Below are 27,985 nucleotides of genomic sequence, written 5' to 3' on the forward strand. Positions count from 1 at the left end.
TCCTAGCTAGAGGCAAAGGTGTTCAGAGTTGAAAAAAAAATAACTGTAGCAAATGGAAATATTTAAAGAATGATTAAAAGATACATTGACAACATTTCTAACACATATCATTTTGTTGTTAATTTGAATATTCAGCTCAAATAAAACTCAATAAAGAATAAAAAGGAAGAATCTTTACCTGCTTGTTTTTGGCTGGCTTGAAGCAATCTGGGCATATTGCACGTCTAAGTAAAATCCAAGTTAATAAAGAAAAGTTAATGAGTTTATTTTGGGGTGAATATAACTCAAATATATTTTACATAATATTGCTGCTAAATTCAGGATATTAGGAACAGACAAAATGAATTTCTACACCAGCTGTATTGGTTTAATCTGCTAAAACATGACAAGTTACAAAGAGGACTGTTTCATGAAAATCCAAAAGCATTAACAATGTTACACAATTGACATTGTTTACGTAGCAACTTACAGGAAGTGGCAATCCTCAACTGTTTCTGGGTGAGCAAAGATCACACTCACTTCAAACAAGCTCTAAAAATTATAAAGACAGTTTAAAAATGAGCAAAAGGAAACCAACATCTAACCACTTATGAATGGAAATAGAAATTAACTCTCAAAGATTGGCTTCAGAAAACGAATGAGAAGGAAAACTGGAATACTACTGTTCTCAAATCAGCGTGTTCACAGGGCCACTGAAAAGGATATAATTTTGTTGGGTTTTTTGTTTGTTTTTTTGTGTTTTTTTTTTTCACTTCAAAGCTCAATTACTAGTGATTCTACCAAAAAAAAAAAAATTTAACAAATTTTGAAATAAATTTGTATGATTTTTGTGCATGTATATAAATTCAATGTGAACATGAAAGAGAGTTCAGGGAACTGGAAAGAGACAACTGAAAGAATTGTTCCTGCCAGTATTATGATTAGGATTATTAGCAAGGCAAAAGCATTTTATTCACATACTTAAAATCTCTGTACAAGGCTTTATTTTTTTATTATTTTTGTGTTAAGGCTTTATTTTTAAGTGCTCAAATTTCTTAATGGATTTGAATTTTAAAAGAGAGATCTTAGCTTTTTATCACAAAAATGATACATACAAATTATAAAATAATCAAACACAGAATGGATTTTTTAATCCCACACCACTGAGGTAGAATGTAGTAACCGTTTGGCGTGTTTCCTTTTAGCTATTTTTATAATATAAACATAAATGTATATACTTCATGGGATATTAAACATACTTTTGGAAAATTACTTTAATTAATATGCCAGGGACATCTTTTCAACTCTAGGGACTGTTGGACATTTAAGTTGTAAGCTTTTCTGTTATTAAAAAATGCTATAATGAACATCCTTGCATACAAAATAAGCACAATTTCATACTCTATATACATTAATCTCCACAGAGAACAAAAATTCAACATAGAGAAAAACAATAAATGCCACACCATGTAACAATTTATTCTTCTTTATTGAGTATTTCTATATTTATTGATTGCATTGAATCATCAGCAAGCATATTAGCTACTCTAGAATCACAATAATGAATAGCTAGGTTTTTTTCTCTCTCTAATCTACAAAGTAAAATTAAAATCACAAGACATTCCTTTTACTCAAGAAAACTTCACTCATTCTGAATCTATTAGAACACTGGCATCTTTTTGTTTTCTATTTTCTGTTCTCACTGGTTCAACATGTAAAGTTACTTATGCTTCAAAACTGAAGTTTGAGGTAAAAATATTTTGCATCAATAACTTCTCTAATTTCCAAAGTACTTTCATTACCTCATTTCCTCTCCGTATATGTGTGAAGTGGTTTTATTCTCTATTCTATCAGTATTCAGTTTAAAGGACAGAGTTTATTCATACTAACAGAGAGAAACAGAGCTAAGAATTTTTCTGAATGGTGAAAAAAATTGTTTAACTATTTAGCTTTGAAGGATGGTTTGGTGATTTTACTGGAATAAAGGTGTATCTGATATTCAGGGAATTTCCTTCAAGCAAAATGATAAAGCTATGAGGCCATACTATTAAAATCTAATTTAAGAGAAGCTGGTAATATGTCCTGTTTCCACATCTGGAAACCTGTCGAACTCTCCCCTAAATTCAATCCATTCTGGAGACTGAGGTGAGGTCTGTTCTGGAATAGGGCAGACAGCTAAGTGTTCTGGTTTCAAAGGCGGTGTCTACCTAAAATTGAAAAGGAGGGACTTGAGATACCAACAAGGTGGGATAGATTGGATCCACGCTCACTGTAGTTGATTGATTATATCTGAAAATAAGATTAGCCACAGATAACCAGAGTTGACTATTTAAGTTACATAAGTTACTCATAGTTACTTATGTATTGCTCTGTATTAATATGTGTCTCTCCAATTAAACTATAAATATATTAAAGGCATAGATTAATTTCTAATCTTTTAAAGTCAATTAGGGTACACTACACTTGTTATACACATAAATGTCTTAGATCACAAAGAAGTCTTAAAAAAATAAAAACTTTCTCAATTTAAGACTGTTAGAAATTAATATGTTAAAAGTTTAAAAATCCTCCACTATTTAAAGAGAAGATTATTTTGACTAATCAAAACTCTGCCATATGATGATGTAAAACCAGCAAACAAAATTAACAGTGCTGATGATCAAATACCTTTCCATCAATGGGAACACCCAGTTCCTCTGAAAACAGGGGGTGAGTTATCCATTTGTAGGCTTCTTTTAGCTGTACTATATCATTTCTTCCCAGCGACAGATTCTGCTTTCTGAATAACATAAAAAGTAATTCACTGACATGAAAAATTTCACTTTTTCAACTAAAGGCAAAAATTTATGCAATTATTTAAAAATATTTATTGAGTGCCTACTATGTGCCAGGCGCTATTTTACACATTAGCTAGAAAGTAGAGAACAAGTAGACAAAAATCCCTCAGCTCGTGGACCTTATCATCTAGTAGAATCAAAAAACAACATTTTAAATGGTATGAAATAAATAAATAAATAAATAAATAAATAAATAAATAAATAAATAAATAAAATGGTATATAAGATAGTTTTTAAACTTCAAAGACAAAAGAATACTAATGACCTTTTCTGAGCTATCATTGCCAGATTCCTGGATTTATACATCAGAAAACAGAAAGGTGTAATAGAAGGGATTATGTATTGCTCAGAAACAACAAAACTGTGTATTAGGATAACTCATCCAGACTAAAAATGTTTGCATCTACTCTCCTGATAATGGGGCTTACTTTTGGGAAATCAGTGTACAAGCTGTATTTTACTGCTGAAGAAGAAACATTAAATTCTAAAATATCGATGTGCTGAAATGCTTGTCAATTTAATATCAGAAAAATGTCTGAATAAAAATCTGACATTCCCCCCAAATCTACTCATGAGCCAATAAATAGATTTGGGGAAGTCCCAATTATGATTTCTAGCTTTTAGTTTGAGTTTGAACAATTTTATAACTAAAATTGTTATAGAAAGGAACTGAAGGGGGTGCCTGGCTGGCTCAGTCAGTAGAGCATGAGACTCTTCATCTCTGGGTCATGAGTTCAAACCCCACACTGGGCATGGAACCTACTTAAAAAATAAAAAGAGAGAAAGAAAGAGAGAAAGGAAGAAAGAGGGAGAGAAAGAGGAAGGGAGGGAGGAAGAAAAAAAAGAAAGGAACTGAAGTGAAAAGAAAAGAAAAACATGCATGCTATGATATTATTAAAACTGCTTTGTTATGCTGAGTATAATATTATATCACTAATACATTAACAAGTCCACTTCATTCAAATTATTAAAACTACAAATCAGTCTTACAGCTATATACGGGGCTTCTTTTAACAAAAGAGATGTTAGGGCCAACTTGTGAAATCATTTCTTCTAATGTACAACTTTCACTGATAGAAAATGACTACTTATATCAAATATTCATTGTAATTTAATTCTTGAAGACCAAAAGACACTACTAACTGCAGGTAGAAAACAAAAAATAATTTAGCTAATGGCTAAATGTAATTGATCTAAAAAATATGTAAAGATGACTTTCCTCTAGAAATAAAGTTAAGAAATAATTGATGTACCAATTCGATATCCAGTTGAAAGTATAACTGATTACACAGAATGCTTTCATATGCTTTGGAATTGTGGTTTAACAATGAAATACCCTGATAAACTACATCTGACAAATAATCATATTATTTCTCTACATTTAAGAACTTATTGAAACACTAAGTGTTTGAGCTTCATAAACTGTTCCCAATTCTCTGAATATTAGAAACTTTTTAAGTATTTTAAAAGACTATTTGATGTTGTATCAACAGTTTAATGATATTGGCATAATATAGCATCACAGTTGAAAAGTAAATAATTAATGTATGAGAACACATTTTAAAGGATAAAAAGTTGAAACAAAAAATACAAGAATAGAAAACCATTTAAACATTGTTTAGACCCAAGAGAGTACAAGGGGTTACAGCAAAAACCAATCCTAAATATGAGTTAAAACATTACTCATGTATTTAAGAAAAGTGGCATTTTAAATCCTTCATAGTCTTTTAAATATATTTAGATATCTTAGTCCAGTTAAAAAAAAATTCCATTATTGTTTCCTTCCAGATTAAAGAGCTGTTAGAAAGGGTTAATAGACAGCTTGGAAACCTTAATATATAAGGCAAATAATTAACACTTAAAATGCCAGATTTCACTTTCTGCCACATGAATGTGGCTAATAACTTTTTTTTTTAAGTTTATTTTTTTGAGAGAGTGAAAGAGGGAGAAAGCTGGGGAGGGGCAGAGACAGACAGAATCCCAAGCAGGCTCCATGCTGTCAGCAGAGAGCCCGACATGGGGCTTGAACTCACAAACCGTGACATCGTGACCTCAGCCAGAATGAAGAGTCCAATGCTTAACCGACTAAGCCACCCAGGCACCCCATAACTTCTCTAACATAATGTAGGGTAAATGTTTTCATAGAAGTCCTTAGCATATGCTTGATGGTCCTTTAGAGGAATTAGTAGTCATTAAATTAAATTCAGTCCCAATTTAGTACTTAGTATCACGTTTCCCTCTCTCCTGTGTCAGATAACTACTGATAAGGATGTCAACTGCAATCACTTTTTCTATCAATACAACATGACAGCCATTCCAGAGGAAAGATGAACCAAAATATCCAAGCACAATTAATTTTTCTTAATTCCTTGAATCAATTCTTTAATGGCAATTCCTCTACAATATTTTGAATGTAGAATGAACTATGGACACTGAGGGAAAAGATTAGTAGTTTATATTTTTTCTGTTCCAGTATCTCTATATTGAACAGGATCTTTTGAAGAGCTAAGCTTAGTTTAAAATTCTTCAATAAAGGATAACAACAGCAGCTCACAAGCAATGTGGATGGAAACTGGAAACATTTAGAAAATAGCATTCTCTGTGCTAAAAAATTTCTCAAACACAGGATCAAATTTTATCATTCCAGAAACACAAGCATTTGAGACTAATCTAACACAACCTAACTAAACCCCAAAACCTTTGACAGATATATTGCTATTACCCTCCCAGAAAAGCAGATATGAAAGAGGAAATAAATCAACAAACAAGCCAAATCAATTACTTTTTTTATAAATCACTTAACCAAGTATAAGATTCTAATACAGAAATCTATACTTCTCTCTGTGCTTTTCTCTCCAGAGTACACAGGAACCTCTAGTAGTCACATGGCCCTTTTTATATTGGTATAAAATTTTTAGTTTCAAAATCCAAGAGGGTCTGGAAAGTTAAAGATTTTTTTCTTAACTCGGTAAGCAAACACTGACTTGAACGTGTGAAGCTTTTTAGAGACTTTGTGTATCAAACTTAGTGTGAATATTCATGTTTCACTGCAGAAATATAAATGTATTTGATTACAGAGTACCACCTCAGACCATGAGGGGAGGGGTATGTTATATATGGTATCTAACACCATATTGCATTTCTAAAACCTAAAAAAATTCTAAGTTCCAAAACATATTTGGTCCCCAAGGGTTTCAGATAAAGGACTGTGGACCTATGTTTTATATGTTTTATCTGTGTATAAACTCAACTGTTTTTCTGCTTTAGTTAGGATTTTACTCTGTGTCTTTTAGAGCACAGTTTTATAATCTAGTTTCTAAGACCAGTATAAAATTTATTCTTTTATAACAGCTTGCCAAACTACATTATATAAGTGCCTTATATAAATGTAAAATATGTATTTACATTCTTGTTAAATCTACAAAAAAATGAATCCACTTTAATAGACACTAGTAAGATGCCATGCAAATAAACTAATTAAATAAGGTTGACACCTAAGTCATACCATAAATTTGTTTTCTTTCTGTTAATTTCTCTAGGAGCTAGTGAACTCACTCTAAAAAAGGAGGCAGTAGTAGTAAAAGTACTTTAAGAATCAGGTAGCTTAAAATAAATAAACATTAAAAAAAAAAAGAATCAGGTAGCTTATATTTAAATGGTAGAAAAAATTCCCTACCTAAATTACTTACCCCATTTCCTGTTTTACCAGCAACCATGCAGCATGCTGTAGGCAATTTAGTCACACCCAGAAGAAGAGAAAAGGGGGAAAAATGTTCATTGAAATGAAGTTCCAATATCATTACTAAAGTGCTTAACTAATTTGCTAATCAAACTCTTTTTAGGGGAGTAGTAAGTATTCAGAAATGTGGCAATGACCTCAATCTCATTTAAAGTCAGAAATGAGGTAAGATGCCACTTTGCAATGCTGGGTTACTGTGGCCTAGGAATTCAACAGGGGTATCTCCCTCCTCCCTACAGATTTCTATCTCATTAATGAGATACAAGTTTGTAGCATAAGGAGTTTACTTTTTTTCTTAAAATATCTTACTTCTTCACAGAGGAAGGCCCAAAGTAATGGAGAACAAACTATGTCCCCCCAAACAGAATTAAAGGCCTCAGTTTTGTTTTTTTTTTTTAAAGAAGGCTACACATTTTTAATTCTATCTAATTAATGATATCCATATGTAAGTGTACCAACATCTGTAAGTCACTTTGGAATAAAACTAAAACTAAGATGGGTGGATGGATAAATTGATGACTAGATATACAATAAAGGAAATATAGAAAGAGTAATAATGATAGAATCCAGGTAGGTATATGGGTGTTCGCTGTACAATTCTTTCAACTTTACTGAACATTTAAAAATTCTCATAATAGGGGTGCCTGGCTGGCTCAGTTGGTGGAGTGTGCAACTTTTGATCTTGGGGTTGTAAGTTCGAGCCCTATGTTGGGTGTAGAGATTACTTAAAAATAAAACCTTAAAAAATGTTCATAATAAAATGTTAGAGAAAATGTTCTGGGAAGAGTTAATAAAAACTGAAAAAGTTGCTAAAATGGAGACAATAACATTCACAATCATGGTTGTTATAAGGATTAAATTCATGCAAAATGCTTGACACAGTAAGTGTGTGGCACTAAGATTTCTCAGTCTGCCATTGACATCCCATAGCTGTCACCTTATAGAAAGCAAATGACAAGTCCTACCTCAGCATATAGCATTTTGTGAACATGACAGAAGCACGCGTGTATAAGTCAATAAAATACCATATGTAGTCTCTGCATCCACATGTCATAGGAGTGACCATTCATTATTGCTATTAGAATAGTAGACCCGCCCACCTCTACACACATATTGTGGTTCATATGTAGAATCCTGTCCTTTTAAACTTCAAAAGACCAGAGGGACACTAGATACTTTTAAAGATTTCTACTCTTTCAGAAATCTTAGGTGAATTACTTTGTTCAGACATGAGCCAACTAGAACTAGAGCTGTTTCCAATGCCTAAACATCTCATCAGTACCTTCTGATTCAGTAGTTTACTTTGCTAGCTCAATCTAACACCTTTGATAGCACTACAAGTCCCCATCCTTCTTTCCTTCATTTACTCAAGCCCTCTTTCAAAGAATGTGGGCATATGGTATAACACACAAATTACTAGGAGTCCGGAGACCTGGCTTTAGGCATTACTAAATTGCTGGCACTCAGTTTCCTAATGTGCCAAATGAAACAATTAGACTAAAATGAATGAACTGAAACTTTTCTGGATGGCAAAAGTCATCATTAATGGGCATTAGTTAGTACACTGTTTTGTAACAGAGGCTATTAAGACTTAAAGGACTTTATGATCATAGAAAAAAGTGAATAATGGTCTCCCAAAGCTGAAACTTGCAGTCAATATTGCCCCACCTTCCTTTAGCCTTCATATTTTAAGAGGTCAATAAATACTTGTTTTTTCATCCATAAAGGGGTATTAATACTCCCCTTCAAGGGACACTGTGGGAATTTAATGAAGTTGTGTATGTAAAGAACCAAGTAAGATTCTTGGCATGTACTTAACAAATAGTAACTATTATTGTCATTTTTGAATTAAAACCTTAACTGCAATTCACAAATAATAAAATTATTATCCCTTAAAAGATTTCCATGACTTGATTCCCAAACTGCTCTGCCATAGGTAGTTCTGGAACTTCTCTCATCAATAAAATCCTCATGGGTATCTAAGCTATAGAGAACTATCTGTCCCTTCTTTAAGGGGACTCAGACTCTTCTGTCCTTTTTTAAAAAAAAAATTTGAGAGAGAGAGAGCATGAGTGGGGGAGAGAAGGAGAGAGAGACAGAGAGAGAGAGACAGAATCCTAAGAAGGCTCCAACACTCATCATGGAGCCTGATGCAGGGCTCAATCCCATGACCCTGGGATGATGACCTGAGCCAAAATCAAGAATTGGATGTTCAACCAACTGAGTCATCCAGGCACCCCTCTTTTGTCTTTTTTTAGTGAACTTTTCATCTCTGCTTTTAAAGCAAATCCTGTTTTCTACAGTCACTTTCAGGTGATGCCCACCAAATCTGCAACATGTCCTGCCATCCTCTGATTATAAAGTAGGGCAGAAATGGAGGTTGCCAAGGGAGACCAGATTACCATGTGTAACATATAAAATTAAATCAACTGTCTTCAGTACCTGAGATTTCCTAAGGGTTTTTCCTTCCTAATCCTCTGCAGGCTTCCTGCTCAAGCATGCCAGCAGGTTGGACAGAACTAATCACACAGCAGGGGCTGGAAGACTGAATCCCAAAGAAGTCAGTGTTGCTCAATTATTCAATTTTTACTACGTGCTAATAATGTCCTGGACCTGCTTCTGCTGAGGAAGAAAAGTACATTTCTCTCTTTCAGGTCACCAAGATAATTTTAATAAATGTTCTATTCCTTAGTCAGTGGGAAAAAAATCATTCTCTAGAGTAAGCAATTTAATTCTTCCTCCCCAACAGAACCAAATGGCATTAAAGTTATCAAGTTTAATCAAATTTGGTACCAAAGGCAGTATGTTATCTCCTGAAAATTCAGGAACCACACAACTTAATCCCAGACTCTGCTTTAACTGTATTACAGAATTCTAGGCAAGTGCTAAATGAAGCAGAAGAACATGCTTGCTAAAGTGCTTGTGTATTCTGGTAACACCCCCCCCCCACACACACACACCATGGAAAGTCTATGCCTCGGAATGGCTTTTTAGCTTAGGGTTCTGAGCTGGGGGTTCATCTAGCACCAGTGAGAGTGGGTAACAGTAGAGCCAAATTGACACCGATTTAAGTAGAGGTGGCAGGTGGGAAGCACAGAGAGAAAGAGAGGTGTTAAAAATGGCATGTTGGGGAGCTACAATTCAGTAAAACTGGTGCTCAGGTTATATATAATGTGCACATAAACGTGAGTAGGGATTCAACAACTAGAGATGAAACTCGAAAGATGAGCAGGTTTTAAGTGCCATGCTAGGGCATGACTCCCAAGCATGAAACCATAACAGAAGAAGTGCCACATTTACGTATATACAAAATCCCATGGCAGCGCAAAGAATGAACAATATTTGATCTTCTTTAATTAAATCACAACAGCCATCATCTGCACACTATTATTTTTCTTACATGGTAGCTTAAGAAAATAAGATAGTTCTTATACCAGAAGGCCTCATTATCCTACATGGGAAATATAGTGTGGGAATGGAGAGGAGTAAGCAACTTTAAGAGGTAATGGAGAGAGACCGGCAGGACTTGGCAACCAGCAGTGATACTAGGGTTTCTAAATTACCACTAATGCCCTTTTTAAAACTCTAAAAATCTTTTGAATTCTACACATCTCCTGGACTCATTTATGACTCATAATAACAAAGAAAATGTACCAACAGGAAAATGACAAGAGTTGTGCGGAAAGCTAGAGGTATTCCCCCCATTCTCTCTTCTCCTAACACACACACACACACACACACACACACACACACACACACACACATTTATGTATTCTACCTTCACACAAACAGGCAGCTGGGAATCAGGTTCAACGACGAGGTCAGTAACAATAGTAACTCTTCTTTCCTCTTCCCAGCATGCCTGCCTAACCTTTCCTTCTCCTCCTCCCCATTCCCCAGCTTGCTACAGCCGTGAGCATCTGCCTCACCGGGGCCTGCTCCTCACTTCGCGACAGGTTTGGTGTCTGGCGTAGTGGCAGAAAGAGGAAGGTAAGAGAGGAGGCAGGAGAACACATTCTTATAACCATTGCTGGGCTCCCCCACCTGGCTGAGGTAAAGACCCCTCCTCACCCATGTCTCCTCACCTCTACCACCTCCCTGCCTCAATCTTTTTCTTCTTCTCCGGAGTCTCTGATCTCACATCCATGATGTAATGACTAACAGAATGAGTCTGGGTGTCTCTTTTGATGAATAAAAGTTATGTCAGCTCTGTTTGAAAAGCCACTCATATCCTCTACATTATCTTTCCCTATAGGGTTGAGGGAGAAAAAAATGAAGTGGGGGATTAAACTTTCTCACTCCAGCCCTCCCTAACACTGCTGGCAATACAACCTTTGGACAGCATTAAGAAGACTGAGCTTTTTATTTTTGACGAGACAAGAGGGAAAAGGCACAGACAAGTCAGCAAAGACAGAATGCCCCAGAATCTGCGAGGCAAAATTAGGGTGTACAGCTCTACTGACCCAGTTCCCAGGAGAATCCTATTTCTAAGTTCTGAGGTTTAAGAAGGAGAATTCTTCTTGTATTTTCCAATATTCTAGGTGCTGATGTTTGCCTAGCTCTGAAGGACTTAATTGGAAATAACCACCAGAGGAAATTCTGTGGGGGTGGGAAGGTGGGGTAGGATGGAGGAAGGGAGATGACAATGAATGAAAGGCTCTGGGATAGACATAAAGACAAATATCGCTCATGTGGAGTCTAAAAAACCCCCACAAAACCATGAGTAAACAAATAAAAAGCAGAATCAGACCTATAAATACAGAAGACAAACTGGTAGTTGCCAGAGGGGAGGAGAATGAGGGATTGGTAAAATGGATAAAGAGGAGTGGGAGATACAGCTTTCCAGTTATGGAATGAAGAAGTCATGGGAATAAAAAGCACAGTATAAGGAACGTAGTCAATGATATTTAACAGTGATGTATGGCAACAGATAGTAGCTACCACTTGTAGTAAACATAGCATAATGTATAAACTTTCTAATCACTATGTTGCACACGTAAAACTAATGTGGCATTATGTGTCAACTGTATTCAAATTTAAAATTTTAATTAAAAAAAAAAGACAGATATGGCTCAGTCCTGTCCTTTAATGTCATATGCTAATGAGAGGATAACTTGGCAACTAAATTTCAGGTAACTCTGAAGTTAATATCAGTGAAGCGAAGCTATCTCAACAAGTATCTGTTAGCAACTGGGTGTGGCTGAGGGGATGCAAATATATTTCCCCCTAGAATGTGATTTTAGAAAAGTAGCATCCTCACTGAAGTATCAGTTAACATAAAGTGAACTTGCAGATTCAAGAGACTTCAATGTATCAAATATAGCTCAATTTCAAGACATAAATACAATTTTACCTCAAAACTACTACCAAGAAAAACAGGTTTTTTTAAAAATTTAATGTTTATTGGGGCGCCTGGGTGGCGCAGTCGGTTAAGCGTCCGACTTCAGCCAGGTCACGATCTCGCGGTCCGTGAGTTCGAGCCCCGCGTCAGGCTCTGGGCTGATGGCTCAGAGCCTGGAGCCTGTTTCCGATTCTGTGTCTCCCTCTCTCTCTGCCCCTCCCCCGTTCATGCTCTGTCTCTCTCTGTCCCAAAAATAAAATAAACATTGAAAAAAAAAAAAAATTTAATGTTTATTTATTTTTGAGAAAGAGAGAGAGACAAAGCACGAGTAGCAGAGGGACAGAGAGGGGGACACAGAATCCACAGTTCAGGCTCCAGGCCTACACTATCTCTCTAAATAAATACACTTGAAAAATAATTTTTAAAAATTTAGGTATTACTTTATAAATATGCTAAAGTAATTTGTTACTATAAAATAAAGATTTATGGCTTCAAGGTGGTAGAATAAAGCCCTTTCTGTCTGCTTCTTCTTTGGAAAACCATCTCAACATAAGATGGAGAATGAGAAACAGAAAAACAAACTCCATCTACAATGAAACAAAAAAATAACTCATCACCCCAAGTCTCCATACATGAAGACAAAAAAGAAATGCAGGAATGGAAAGTAGCAGAGCATAGGAAGTGGATTCTTAAGTGTTGGCAAAAGGAGATACTTGCCCCTCCAAACCCAGCAAAACTGAGGACTGGACGTGTAAGACAACAGAGTGTGAAATGGGCTAACAGGGGAAACAGCTAACAGGTGGTATGAGGAATGAACAGAACCCAAGGTCCTCTCCCTGACACCATGCAAGGGCAGATTTATACTCTGGGTACCAAACTAGAGGTATTTACACTCAGAAGCCCCTGGCAAGAGGACGGCTGGAGTAAGGCCCTGCAAGGAAAACAGAAGTGTTCAGTGAGAGTTTACAGTCTGCATAGAGACCTGCAGTTCCCTCTCTCACCCTGCTCTGGGTACTGAGGCAGCCAAACTTATACTTCTCTGGACAGAAGATTAGAAGATTCATTGTTGAATGAAGTAGATGGTTTCTGAGGGAAAAGTTTCAGAAAGTGATATATGGTCTCTCCATATAAAAAAGTCAGTTTACTACCTGTTTTCCTCCAATAAAACCCAGTCCACAAGCACCACTGTCCTGCTCTATACAGACCTAACTTTCAATCGCTTTTAAAATGCCCTATGCTTAACAATGAATGAACAAAGATCACTTACTCATTTAGAGAAAATCTCCAACATGAAAGGAAGAAAATAAAACAACAAACACATAAATAGAAAAAAGTAGAAAGAGTAATACATGAATTCCCATGTACCCTTTGAGCCAGCTTCAAGTTATCAACATTTTGCCAATCTAGTTTTATCTATCTCCATTACCTTTTTTTTGTAAAGAAATGACCTCAAGTTTTTATTTTTTTTATTAAAAAATTTTTTTAATGCTTATTTATTTTTAAGAGAGAGAGCCACAGAGCACGAGTGGAGGAGGGGCAGAGAGAGAGAGAGAGAGAGGGAGACACAGAATCCAAAGCAGGCTCCAGGCTCTGAGCTGTCAGCACAGAGCCTGACATGGGGCTCAAACCCATGAACCATGAAATCATGACCTGAGAAGATGTTGGATGCTAACCGACTGAGCCACCCAGGTGCCCCCATCAAGTGTTTTGTTTTTTTAAAGAAAATCCAAGACAAATCATTTCACCTGTGAATACTGTCCAATGGAAGCATTTTTAAAAGTGACATTCTTTACTACCAATTAAACTTATAATGGAAACATTTTAGACATTGATTTCAAAACATGTGAGGGAGTACATAGTTTCTCAAACTTCTTTTGGGGCAGCAGAAGGGTATATAAGCAAAAAAAGTCTGAAAATCACTTACTGCACCTTAGTTTAAGCAAACAACAGAAATGAAAAAGGGACTAGAACCACATATTTGGAGAAGGTTTGGGGTTTTCCCCTTCATTTTCTTTTATTCTTTTTAAATAACATGTTAGAAAGTACAGAATACACTGTCATTTATTTTGGAACATGATTTTCTCTGTCTCTTTCTCCACTGTATATTATCTCAACTTCAAAGGCTTTCTGTTTCTTCAGCAAAGAAAAAAAGTAGGAGGGCCCCAGGCAGGGGAGGGCAGTAGGGGAGAACGTAGGACCTCCTTCCTCCTACTCTCCATTTCTTCCTTTTAATCTGACCTTTGGACAGACATAAACTGCACTGCTGCTGCTGGGGACTTGGGCAAGACGTGCTGAATATGGTCCAGAGTGGCCACACCCAATGACAAGTAATGTTGTGTGCCCATGTGTGTTAGGCATATATTAGTAAACAAAATAGGCATAAACCCTTGCCTTTGTAAAACCGATGGCCAAGAATCATAAAACAAACAAAACAAAGAAATCACACTATTTTATGTGATAAATGCAATGCGAAGTGATAAAGACAGTGGAGAAAAGTGAGAGGAACGAGGAATGGAAGAAGTGATCTGCAATTTCCACTACGGTAATCAAGGAAAGCCTCACTGTGAAGGCAACATTTGAGAAAAGATGTGAAGGCAGTGAGGGAATAAGCCATGAATATATCTGAGGAAGAAACCTTTCATGCAGAAGTAACAGCAAGCAAAGGCCCTGAGGCAGAAGTTGTGCCTGGTGTATCCAGTGAATAAGCAGTAAGGCAGCCAATGTGGCTGAACAGTCAAAGAAGACAGAAACAGGTGAAGAAGTCAAAGAACTGAGGTGCAGTGCTAAGACAGGGCTGCTATAGGCCCTTTTAAGCAATTAAAGGAGTTTGATTTTACTCTGAGGGAGATGGGGACAATAGGAGAGTGAGCAAAGGAAGGACTCGAAATGATTTACTTTTTAAAGTGATAGGGGACAAGCATGGAAACAGAGGCAGTTGTTAGGAGGCTATTGTTAAAATCCAGGTAATTGCTCAACCTGTCTGTGCACCCTCCACCTCAGGATCAAGGAAATGATTTTGAAAACTACGTAAGGAGAACTGGGGTCTTTTCTAGTCTGGGATCTAACTAACTTTTGCTCAACAGTCTTCAGTCCATTTCCTAAAAGAATAAGCTGAGGCTTTACCAGGCTATAACTCTGCTTTTGGTTCTGGTCTTGGCTTGTAGTTCCACGTATAGTGTGATGAACCAACTTTCACTGAAATAACATTAAAAAGATGCAACAAGTATTTAAAAAGTAAACAATAGGCTAGTCTTATTTACAAATACATATATGCATGTATATATGTAAAAAACTTAATAAAATATTAATAAATCAAATTTTATTAAAATGAAACAAAAAATGTTTATTTCAGGAAAACAAAAGTTCAACACAAGAAAATCTATTCAATTACTTGACTACAATAATAGTTAAAAAGAGAAAAATATAATGATTGCAAATATCCATTTCTGATTTGAAAAACTTACTAAACTTGGCGCCTGCGTGGCTCATTTGGTTAAGCCTCTGACTTTGGCTCAGGTCATGATCTCATAGTTTGTAAGTTTGAGCCCTGCATCAGGCTCTGTGCTGTCAGCACAGATCCTCCTCTCCCTCTCTCTCTCTCTGCCTCTCCCCCTATGTCTCTCAAATAAATAAACATTAAAAAAAATTACTAAACTTGGAATAGAAGCAAACTTCCTTAAAGAGTATCTATCAGAAAAGAGTTAACAATATACTTAATATCACAAAATTCTAGAAACATCCCTATTCTTGAGGGTCGAGACAATATATAATTTTCAACAAAAATTACTAGACATGCAAAGAAACAAGAAAGTGACTCGTTTTTAAGAAAACAGCAGTCAGCAGAAACTGACTCTGAGTGGGCCCAGAAATTCAATTTAGCAGAAAGAGCTTGCAGAATTGAAAGAAGTCATAGAAAACAACCTGTTGCATAAAAAGGAACAGTATAATTAATCACAGGCTTCTCATCACAAAAAACAAGTAACAAAAGATACTGGAACAACATATTCAAAGTGCTGAAAGGAAAAAATTTTGTCAACCAAATATTTTATATCCAATGAAACTATACTATAAAACTGAAGGAAAAATAAAGACTTTTCAGATAAACAAAAACTCAGAGGATTCATCACCAGTAAATCTATATTAAAAACAAAAATAAAAACCTTAAGCTCTTCAGGAAGAAGGGAAATGACACCAGATGGCAACTTGGATCTACAAGTAAGAATGAAGAACACTAGGAATGGTAAGTTTGTAGGTAAACATAATAGGTATGTATACTGTTTTCTTCTCTTTTAAAAAAGATATATGACCATTTAAGGCAAATGTTGTAACACTGCATTGCTGGGTTAAAAGGTATATAAATGTAACAGATATATACAACAATTACACCAAAGACAATAAATTGAAATATAATGTTGTAAAGTTACTTACTATATTTTACCTGATTGAATTAAGGTGAAGATGCATATTATCGCCCCTAGAGCAAGGGTTGGCCAAATTTTTCTGTAAAGGGCCGGACAGTACATATCTTGGGCCTTGCTGGCCAGGATGTCCTAGCGCACCTACCCAACTCTGCTGTTGCAGTATGAAAGAAAAGCCTAAAATAAACTAAGCTCCCACTTCAGGAAGATAGAAAAAGAAGAGCAAATTAAAGCCAAAAAAAGTAGAAGGAAGGAAATAATAAAGAGCAGAAGTCAATGAAATAGAAAATAAATATATAGAAAGAGTAAATCAAGGGGTGCCTGGGTGGCTCAGTCAGTTAAGCCTGACTGTTGATTTCCGCTCAGGTCATGATCCCACGGTCGTGAGATTGAGCCTCGTGTCAGACTCCATGCTCATGGCATGGAGCCTGCTTAGGATTCTCTCTCTCTCCCTCTCTCTCTTCCCCTCTCCTGCTTGTGCATGTTCTCTCTCTCAAAGTAAATAAACAAACAAACATTTAGAAAAAAGTAAATCAATGAAACCAAATACTGGTTCTTTGGAAAGGTCAATCATATTGGTAACTCTCCAACTGGACTGATCACAGAAAAAAAAAAAAGACATAAATTACCATTGTTAGGGAATATTAGTCCATAATACAGAAATATTATGAAAAACTTTATGTCAATATATCTGACAACTTAGATGAAACAAATTCCTTCAAAGATACAAATTATCAAAACTGACAGAAGAAACAATAGGAAACTGAATAGATCAGTATCAACTGAAGAAACTGAATTTGTAATTAAAAAATATGATCATGTTGTAAAATATCCTAAGGAATCTCCAACAAAACTATTACAACTATGAAAAAAAGTCAGGCAGAATTGCAGGGTACAAGGTTATAAAACACCAATTGTATTTCTATAAACAAGCAATGAAAAATTTAAAAATGCAATAAAAATACAATTCCATGTATAATACCACCCAAAAGAATGAAATTCTTCGGGATAAACTTTTAAAACATGTGTGAAATCTGTACACTGAAAACTATAAAGCATTGCTAAAAGAAAGCAAAAAGTGAAATATACCACATTCACACATTGGAAAATGCAATACTATCCAGATACCAATTCTTTTTTTTTTTTTTAATATTTATTTACCATTTAATTTACAGCGCTGTAAGGGGAGAAATATATTGGAAAAAATACAATTTTCTCATTCTAAAAATTCTGAATTGATTCTGCTTTGCCACAAGGAGTGGCAAAACACACACATATGCGTACAAACACACAAGAGCATTATTTTGAAGTTAAAAAATACCAAATTTAAGTCAGATACCAATTCTTATCAAGTTTACCTATAAATTCAATGCACTCCCAGTCAAAATTTAAGCCAAATTAATAAAAAAAATAAATTGATAAGCAGATTCTAAAATCTGTATGGAAATGCAAAGGACCTAGAATCACCAAAGCAAATTTTATTATTTTTTTTAATGTTTATTTATTTTTGAGAGAGGGAGAGAGAGAGTGTGAGCAGGGGAGGAACAGAGAGAGGGAGAGACAGAATCTGAAGCAGGCTTTAGGCTCTGAGCTGTCAGCACAGAGCCGGATGTGGGACGACCTCATGAACTGAGTTCATGACCTGAGCCAAAGTCAGACGCTTAACTGACTGAGCCACCCAGGCACTCCTCACCAAAGTAAATTTTAAAGAGAACAAAGTTCAAAGATTTGCTGTTTTCAAGACATACTATAATGCTGGAGTAATCAAGACAGTTTACTATTGATATACAATCCACTGATGACATATCAATGGAAGAAAAACACACACATATATATACACACATATGGTCAGCTTATTTTCTACAAAGTTAGCAAGGAAATCAATGGGGAAACCAAGGCTTTTTCATCATATGGTACTGAAAAGAAAAACAAACATCAACATTTACCTCACCGTATATTTAAAAAATTAACTCAGGGGGCGCCTCGGTGGCTCAGTCGGTTGGACGTCCGACTTCGGCTCAGGTCATGATCTCACGGTCTGTGAGTTCGAGCTCCGCGTTGGGCTCTGTGCTGACAGCTCAGAGCCCGGAGCCTGTTTCGGATTCTGTGTCTCCCTCTCTCTCTGACCTTCCCCCGTTCATGCTCTGTCTCTCTCTGTCTCAAAAATGAATAAATCTTAAAAAAATTTTTTTTAATTAACTCAGAATGGATCAGAGATATAAACATAAAAGCTAAAAGGAAGAAAATTTTTTTTATTTTATTTTATTTTATTTTATTTTATTTTATTTTATTTTATTTATTTATTTAAAATTTTAGAGACAGAGAGGATGAGCAGGGGGATGGGCAGAAGGAGGGAGGGAGAGAGAGGGAGAGAGAGGGAGAGGGAGGGAGGGAGGGGGAGTAGGAGAGAGATAGGGAGAGAGAGAGAGAAGGACAGAGAGAGAGAGAGAGAGAGAGAGAGAGAGACAGAGGATCCCAAGCAGGCCTCTATGCTCAGCATAGAACCTGACACGGGGCTTGATTCCACGATCCTGGGTTCATAACCTGAGCTGAAATCAAGAGTCAGAGGCTCAACCAACTGAGCCACCCCGACACCCCTGAAAACTTATATAATAAAACATAGGAGAAAATCTTTGTAAACTTGCAGTGTACAAAAATTTGTTAGGTAGGATACAAATAGCATGAACCATATGAATAAAAAGCTGGTGAACTGGACTTTATCAAAAGTAGGAAGTTGTCTTCTTTGACAAATATCATTAAGAAAATTAAAGAACAACCCACAACATGGTAGATAATATTTGCAACACATATATACATAATAAGGATGTGGATCTGGACTATATTAAGAACTGTTACAACTCAATGAAAAGAAGATAACCCAAATTTTTTAAATGGGCAAAATATTTGATAAAGTCACATGTGAAGAGACTTCACAAAGATATATGAATGGCAAGTAACTACATGAAAAGATGCTCAACATTATTAGTCAGCAGAAAAATAAATATATAATCTCTACACACCCATTAGAATGGCTCAAATGAAAGAAAGTGACGATACCAAGTGTTACTAAGAATGTGAAGCGACTACAATGCTCACATACTGTTGGTGGATTATAAACATAAACTGGTAAATCTACTTTGGAAAATTGCACGGCAGCTTCTCATATGGTTAAACACATACCTACCATATGACTTAGATTTCCACTCTAAGGTATTTACCCAAAATGAAAATATACACACAAATGATTACACATAAAAGTTTGTATACACCAGCTTTATTCAAAGAACCCAAAAACTGTAATGCATGAATGTGCAGACGTGTAGGAATGTTAGACATGGTTGATTAATATCGTTAAGATATTTCATATCGTTAGGCCTAACTGGCTTGAGGTGGAAAAAGCAATACTCTTTTTTTTTTTTAATGTTTATTTATTTAGTACAGAGAGAGAGAGACAGACAGACAGAGTGTAAGCAGAGGAGGGACACAGAGAGAGGGAGAAGAATCCCAAGCAGGCCCAGCACTGTCAGCACAGAGCCAAATGCAGGGCTAGAACTCACAAACCATGAGTTCATGACCTGAGCCAAAGTCAAGAGTTGGTCACTTAACCAACGGAGTTATCCAGGCACCCGAGAAATAATCTGGTTTAAAGCTGAGCAATAACTTCAGGGTTTGAATGGTTATTCAGTGTCAGTTTGAAATAATTTTTTCTTGGCCCAATAAACAAATATTGTGGGATGAAGGCATATGAGATGATAGTTTTTATGCAGTATGGATATAGATTGCTTTCATAGATCTTAGAAGTGATAACTATGATTGGTAAAGTTAACATAAATAGTGAAATTAGTATAGAAGAGGTGAATAGATTTATTGCCTTTATTTGGAGTTGTACCAACTTTTTGGTTCTGAGACCAATGGATTATTACTTCTAGCCATTAAAAGTTTAAAAAAGCTGTTATTATTATACATGGAGGCATGAATTCTTGCATATTTTCTCAGTAAAAAAGATGTTTTGAGTTTCTATTATTAGATTCACAATCTAATATTTTTATTAAAATATATTAAAATATATTTTATTAGGTAAAATATATTTAATTTTATTTTTATTAAAAATGGATGTCAAAATAATTTGGGGGTTAACTGATATAAGTCACAGGGCAGTAAATGTGGGGCTATGAGAGCATTTTCTCATGTGAATGATGGTTTGCTCTATTGTGTTTTGATTAATATATAAAGGGACTATAGGGTAGTAATAACAATGTTAATTCCTATTAGGATAATGATAATGTTGGATAATGAAAATGATGATGTACTTAATTACAAATAGTTCTCCAATTAGGCTAATTGTTGGGGATAAGACCAAATTGGTAAGGTTCACTAGAAGTCAACATGCTGCTGTTAGTAGAAGGAGAGTCTGTTAATCCCTGAGCTAGAATTATAGTTCAGCTGGGAATTTGTTCATAGTTTGAATTCGCCAGGCAAAATAGTGTTGATGTAAGGCTGTGGGCAATTATTAGGGCTGTAGCTCCTATGTAACTTCATGGTGTTTAGATAAGAATGGCTACAATTATTAGTGCTATGTGGCTAAGAAAGGAATATGCAGTGAGTGATTTCTTTTTAATGTTTTTATTTTATTTTTGAGAGAGAGAGAGAGACAGAGTGTGAGCGGGGGAGGTGCAGAGAGGGAGACACAGGATCCAAAGCAGGCTCCAGGCTCCAAGCTGTCAGCACAGAGCCCAACGTGGGGCTTGAACCCACAAACCGTGAGATCATGACCTGAACCAATGTCGGCATTCAACCAAATCAAGAACTAGATACTGTTTCGGTTCAGGATTGAATTATTAGAAAGTTTAATGAACCTGTAAGATTTTGGATAAAGATTAGGGCAATGAAAAGTGGGAGTGATCCTACTAGAATATAAAATAAAGTCCTGCTTTTAATCATTCTATTTGGTGTCCTTAGTGGCTGATGATGATTAGGATTGGAATTAATGTTGCTTCAAATAAAATATAAAATAAAATTCATTCTATAGCAGTAAAAGTTGTAATTAAGAATATTTGTAGCATAACTAGTATTGTAATATATAGTTTCTAAGGAAGGTTGGTGATTCTTTCATCTAGTGATAGATGAAACTGACTGGCTATGGGTATTAGTGGACAAAGTCATATCATTAATGTTAATAAGGGCACTGACAGGGAGTCAGAAAATATTAGTGAAAAGTTAAGGCTGTTGTCATTAAGTTGATTTAGGAGGAATGAGCTAATAAAGCTGATTAATAGGCTATAAATTGTAGTGTTAATTCAGATTATATTATTTAAATGTATTCCTTATGACTCAGCAATTCCACTCACAGGCATATAGCCTAGATAAACTCCTACGTATGTGCACTAGAATACAGCTACAAGAATGCTTATGGTTTTACTGTTGGAAGTAGCCAAAAACCAGAAATGAACTTAATATCCATTTATAATAGTATAAATAAACTGCAGTATATTTATGCAACTGAAAACTGTATAACAATGAAAATGAATAAATTATAGCTACACATAGCAATATAGATGAATCTCTTTTTTTTTTTTTTTTTTTTTTTTTTTTTTCAACGTTTATTTATTTTTGGGACAGAGAGAGACAGAGCATGAACGGGGGAGGGGCAGAGAGAGAGGGAGACACAGAATCGGAAACAGGCTCCAGGCTCTGAGCCATCAGCCCAGAGCCTGACGCGGGGCTCGAACTCACAGACCGCAAGATCGTGACCTGGCTGAAGTCGGACGCTTAACCGACTGCGCCACCCAGGCGCCCCTTTTCTAAATTTTTTTTTTTTTTTTTTTTTTTTTTTTGGATGAATCTCTTAAAAATAATACTAAATGAAGGAAGCCAGACACAAAAAATTATTATGTTATGATTCTATTTTATATAGATCAAAATCAGGCACACTTAAACTCTAGTTTTAGGGGCAAAGACAGGGGATAACTACTGATGAATATTAAAACAAAATTTAATAAAATGAAAATGAAAATATTTCTATTCTAGAATAGAGGGTAGAGTTCAACTTCGAGGACTCATCATGTAATCTATGTTTTCTATAAGGCCATTACTTAAATATGAGAAATGAATGACTAATCAAACTAGAATAAGACTTTACCTAAGATGTCCAGTAAGTTAACCAACAGACATACTGTGTCTCAAGTTCAGGGGAAAAAAGGTCTATGTGCTAATAGAATATTGTTTATCCGGGGGGCACCTGGGTGGCTCAGTACGTTAAGTGTCTGACTTCAGCTCAGGTCATGATCTCATGATTCATTTCATTAGTTGCAGCCCTGCATCGGGCTCTCTGCTGTCAGCAAAGAGCTGACTTCAGATCCTCTGTTCCCTCTCTCTCTGCCCCTCACCCATGCTCACTCTCATTCACTCTCTTTCTCAAAAATAAACAAGCATTAAAAAAACAAAGAGAAGACACATGTGGTACATCTTAATCTTAATTGCAAAATAACTCAGGTTACATCATGAATAAAAATTTTATCCAACAGAAGTGTCCTTAATACATACACGCATTTAAAAAAATCTTACCATTCATACACGGTTACTGATCTACTAAATAGGCTTGAAATGCATGTGTCCAATTCCTTGATAAGTAGAGGGTTTCTGTGATGCTTTCAGAGCTATGATCCAAAGTCTCACTAAAATCACTATCTCATGGTTTCTTTTTGTTTTAAATGTTTATTTATTTTTGAGAGACAGTGAGTGGGGGAGGGGTAGAGAAAGAGGGAGACAGAATCCCAAGCAGGGTGCACACTGTCAGCGCAGGGACCCATGTAGGGCTCAAACTCAAACTCTAAGAACTGAGCCTAAGTCAGAGGCTTAACCGACTGAGCCACCCAGGCGCCCCACTATCTCATGGTTTCTAACATGAATTTATAGTGACAATACACCATAATCTCCAAGCTTCAGAGAAATTTTCAAGTTTACTTTTTTACTTTGAGAGAGAAAGCACGTGCACGTGTGTGTGCGCATGCACAGGGGAGGAGAGAGAGAGGGAGACAGAATCCCACATGGCCTCTGTGCTGTCAGTGCAGAGCCCAATGCAGGAGTTGATCTCACAAACCTGAGCAGAGATCAACAGTCACATGTTTAAATGACTGAGCCACCCAGGTGCCCCCAAGAAAATGTAAATCCTAGATATGAACTGAATTCTGAAAAGATTATGAGTCTTAATACAAGCATAAAAGGGCTACTACCTATGTTGACACCTTTACATCTATTTCATGATTTCATTTCCTTTTGCATGCTTCACGACTACCTTTAATTTAAATAAAATCCATTTTCTTTTTCCCCACCCAAGTTAGTTCCCCTTACAGTATCTCTGCCCAGATACAGCAACATTTTTAACAATCACTTCAGAGCAAACTGAGATCCTAGCAGAAAAAAACATCAAGAATTTCAGTTGCAGCAATACTTTAACAGTTACTTACATGAATAGTTTTTAAATTACGATGTAATGAAAACAATATATGATTCTTTAACTTGCTATATATATATATTATATTTGTGGGGTTTTTTTAAATAAAAAACCTAACCTCTTCTTTCTGCTAGTGCCTGCTCTGAGGACTCTTGCCACAACCGTACAGACTGACATGCATCCAGCTAATCTCTGACACACTAATTGTTAAACCAAAAGATACAAGCAGTAGAAAGGAAGTAGTTCTGAAAACTGACAACCCAGTGTACAACTGAAGTCTTTACATGAGAGTTTTAGAAATGATTAGAGTATCCAAATTGGTTGAAAATATTTATAGCATTAAAATTGGATAACTATGCACACACAATAAAAGTAGTGGCAAGGATTTTACTCATATGTGGAATTTAAGAAACAAAACAAACAAGCAAAGGGGAAAAAAGACAAACCAAGAAACAAGAATCTTAACTCTGGAGAATAGACTGATGGTTACCAGAGGGGAGGTGGGTTGAGGGATGGGTGAAATAGGTGATGGGGATTAAGGAGTACACTTCTTGTGATGAGCACTGCGTGATGTATGGAACTGCTGAATCACTGTGTTGTACACCTAAAACTAACATCCACTATATGTTAACTATACTGGAATTAAAATAAAAAAAAATAACAACGGTAAAGAGAAAGACAGTTTTTCTTAGAAAAAGATTTCTCAGATAAACATTCCCACAAAGGCCTTGAATGGTATCTACTCTAGAAAATGGATTCCATTAGTATTGATTCAGTATTAATATCAGTGAAGAAAACCAGAGCAGGTTTTACTTAAAAGGGAAGATTAATAAAGATAACTTCCAATATTTTAAGCACTACAACCTAAATTTTTAAATGTTTATTTATTATTGAAAGAGAGAGAGAGGGGCAGAGGAGAGGGGGGGCAGAGGATCCAAAGGCAGGCTCTGTGCTGACAGCAGACAGCCCAACACAGGGCTCAAACTCATGAACTGTGAGATCATGAACTGAGCCAAAATGAAGAGTCAGACGCTTAACGAACTGAGACACCCAGGCGCCCCAACCTAATTTTTTAAAAAAGCAGGAACAGCTGCAGCACTTCCATTAATCAACACTTTTTAACTGACTGACCTAATCTAAAACTATTTCGTTGATCTTGCCTTTTTCTAAAAGAAAAGAAAGTACCGGCAGCATTTCTTAAAAATGAGGTTTCTGACAAGTCAGTAATGAAGTTGGACGAGTCTGACTTCAGGGTGGCACCTGCACCCAGGCCCTCTTCTTGGACATTTGGACATATGTGTGACTTGGCTGAACACGTTACTGGCACGCCCACCTCCAATTATTAAGGGACTGTAACATCATAATTCATCGTGTCACACACACACACGTACCAATCGTCCTAAGATCAAAGGAAAATCAAAAGTAGCTCCTCACAAAAATGACTGGAAATTCCTCTATTTTAAGATATCTGCTGTAATAAAATACTCAATTCAAAATGTCTTCTCCACCTACTCCAGTTATCTGATAACCAAACTTGAACCCAACTGTGGTGGGAAAGTCTTAAAAAATGTAATTTTAATTTTATTTTTAATTTTTTTTTTCCACGTTTTTATTTATTTTTGGGACAGAGAGAGACAGAGCATGAACGGGGGAGGGGCAGAGAGAGAGGGAGACACAGAATCGGAAACAGGCTCCAGGCTCTGAGCCATCAGCCCAGAGCCCGACGCGGGGCTCGAACTCACGGACCGCGAGATCGTGACCTGGCTGAAGTCGGACGCTTAACCGACTGCGCCACCCAGGCGCCCCTTTAATTTTATTTTTAAAAACCATATTTTTAGAAAATCACCAAATAAACTGGTGATTTATCCTCATTCTTGTTAAAATATTACGAGTTCTGGTTGTGTGTGTGTGTGTGCGTGTGTGTGTGTGTATATATATATATATATATATATATATATTTTTTTTTTTTTTTTTTTTTTTAACCAAGTATCCTTTCTCTGACTTTGAAGATATTGTACCCTCTGAAGAAACAAAGTACCAGTGAAGGTCAAAACCTAGGCTAAGTCTCTCCTATAAACACAGCAACACAATAACCCACTTTTGAAATCTTACCAAATCACAATTTAGGCAGTGGAATATAGCAATAATCAAAAGCATAAACCTTAGAGTGGACAGATGAGCATTCAAATCCTAGCTCTGTTATTTATTAGCAATGTGATCTTGAGTTTCAGTTTCATCATCTGTACAATAGGGATAATAACACCATCTACTTCAAGAGGTTGTGGTGATTAAATTACATATATTATATATATATCAAATTATACATACCAAAAACAATCATAACTTCATAGGTTAGAATTAATAAGTCTAAAACATGGTGGTGACATCAGAAAAAAAGGACAGTTGACATGACTTCTCTATGTAACAAGAGAAACCCAAATCTGAAATAGGCAGAGCCTAAATTAGAAGTTCCCTTTTTCTGAAACTTAGTTTACTAGGCCACAAAGTCCTAAAATTAATGAAAAAAAAAAAGTTTGATAAGGAACTCAACAGTTGGTAAGTAGCAACGTGATAATATGTTGCATTTGATGGGGAAACTGAGTTTTAAAGAAAAACAATTTGCTTTACTTTATATTCCTTATTGTATTTATTTCTTGTATTTCTTCTTGTAAATTTTAAATATGCAAAAGTATAACAATTCACAAGAAGGGACCATACAAATTAAAACAATAAACTTCAAAATTTAAAGGCTGCCTCATATTCTTACTGCACCCTACTACCTCTCAATGACCTGCATGGGTTGATAAGACATAGCAACTCTTCTTTCTTGCTGCCTTCTCCACCTATACTTAGCTAGTTCAGACCAAGAAAAAAACAAAGCTAGGAGGTAAGCATATGCATATTCAAGTATTTAAACATATGTGTGAATACCCTGCCAACTTCATTCCTTTTTTTTTTTTTAATTAATTTTATTTTAGAGAGAGAATGTGCATACCCAGGGGGAAGACAGGGAGAAAGGGAGAGGATCTTAAGCAGGCTCCATGCTCACCATGGAGCCCAACTCAGGGCTAGATCCTATGATCCTGGGATCATGACCTGAGCCTAAATCAAGAGTTGGACACTCACCCAACTAAGCCACCCTGGAGCCTTGCCAACTGCATTCTTGAATTCAATATACATATTATTACTGTGATGGTCTTTAGAATTAGCCTTGTTTCTATCCTACTTCACCATGGCATCTCCTTCCCAGGAATAGGATCCATTCCTCTTTGCTACATGCTGCAATGACCTCAGGAAGAGGTTTTTGTTTTACATGTTGGGCTCCCCTGGGCCTGCATCCCTAACAATGGGTTATTAGACCTCTTCAATACCTGCTCTGACTCCTTGACAGCTGGACTTCTGACTACCCATTCTAACCAGGACTGGGCTTCTGTATAGACTTTGACTAATTGCATATTACTCAACCTTTCTCCCTTGGAACACATGTCCCAGATAGGCACTGAGTAACAGAATCCTGAACCTACTACCATGTCAAGTCCCATGTTCCCCCCAACACAGCACCTTTGACTAGATTCATCATTCTGGTGAGCCCTTGATCCTTGTTTGTGTTCTTGAGTGGACGGCTTAATAAGTGGGGTAGTTTAAAAAAGGCAATGCCCATAGAGCCATGGTAGTTAGGTAAATAAACACACCTGAATGTAACAAGATGAAAAGATGGTATGGTCTAAAAACAAAAAAGAGCCACCCCAAATTCCAATAAATATGCCACATTAGGCAAGCTTTGGTTTTTCTCCTCTTCAAGTGAGGATAAGTGAGATGATTAGTGAAGCAGTACCAATCTGTGAGGCAAAAAAAATAATCCAAGCGTATCTTTTTTCTAAATCACAGATATAGGGGATTCATTGAACTGTGAGAGATTAAAAGGGGATCACCTTATACACAAAGGTTGGGAACTCCTGGATTCTCCATCAGAAATTCTGAATGGATTTATTTACACTGAGGGTGGGGCATGGTCAGAGCTCTGACAAATCACAGCTATATGCACATCATCGTTTTTCAGTGAGTACCATAAAAAGCTAGGAGTTTTGTTCTAGTTCACCAGGGTCTCCTACAGATCTATGATTCTGTGATTCTACTTACTTGTTGTGCTCACAAGGACATGCTTTGGGAGTTACTTTTTATAAGGAAGATAGGTTTAAGTTGTTGCATGTCCTCTGA

At 36.2% G+C, this 27,985-nt stretch overlaps 1 protein-coding gene across 1 annotated transcript in view; it reads right to left on the reverse strand.

Annotated features, from left to right (window-relative positions):
- PUS10 (pseudouridine synthase 10) overlaps positions 1–27,985 on the reverse strand; it is a 72,416-nt gene that overhangs the window by 27,087 nt on the left and 17,344 nt on the right. Inside the window, exons 5-8 of the mRNA XM_047068769.1 lie at positions 6,506–6,540; positions 2,647–2,758; positions 470–531; positions 179–224 (exon numbers count right to left, since the gene is read on the reverse strand). Coding sequence (XP_046924725.1) covers positions 179–224; positions 470–531; positions 2,647–2,758; positions 6,506–6,540 — 255 coding nt within the window. The remainder of the gene's footprint in view (positions 1–178; positions 225–469; positions 532–2,646; positions 2,759–6,505; positions 6,541–27,985) is intronic.

The sequence above is a fragment of the Lynx rufus genome, unplaced genomic scaffold (genome assembly GCF_022079265.1).
Source record: "Lynx rufus isolate CCGP_SWC_20201006 ecotype Redwood Valley unplaced genomic scaffold, mLynRuf1.p SCAF_8, whole genome shotgun sequence".
Taxonomy (NCBI): Eukaryota; Metazoa; Chordata; class Mammalia; order Carnivora; family Felidae; genus Lynx; species Lynx rufus.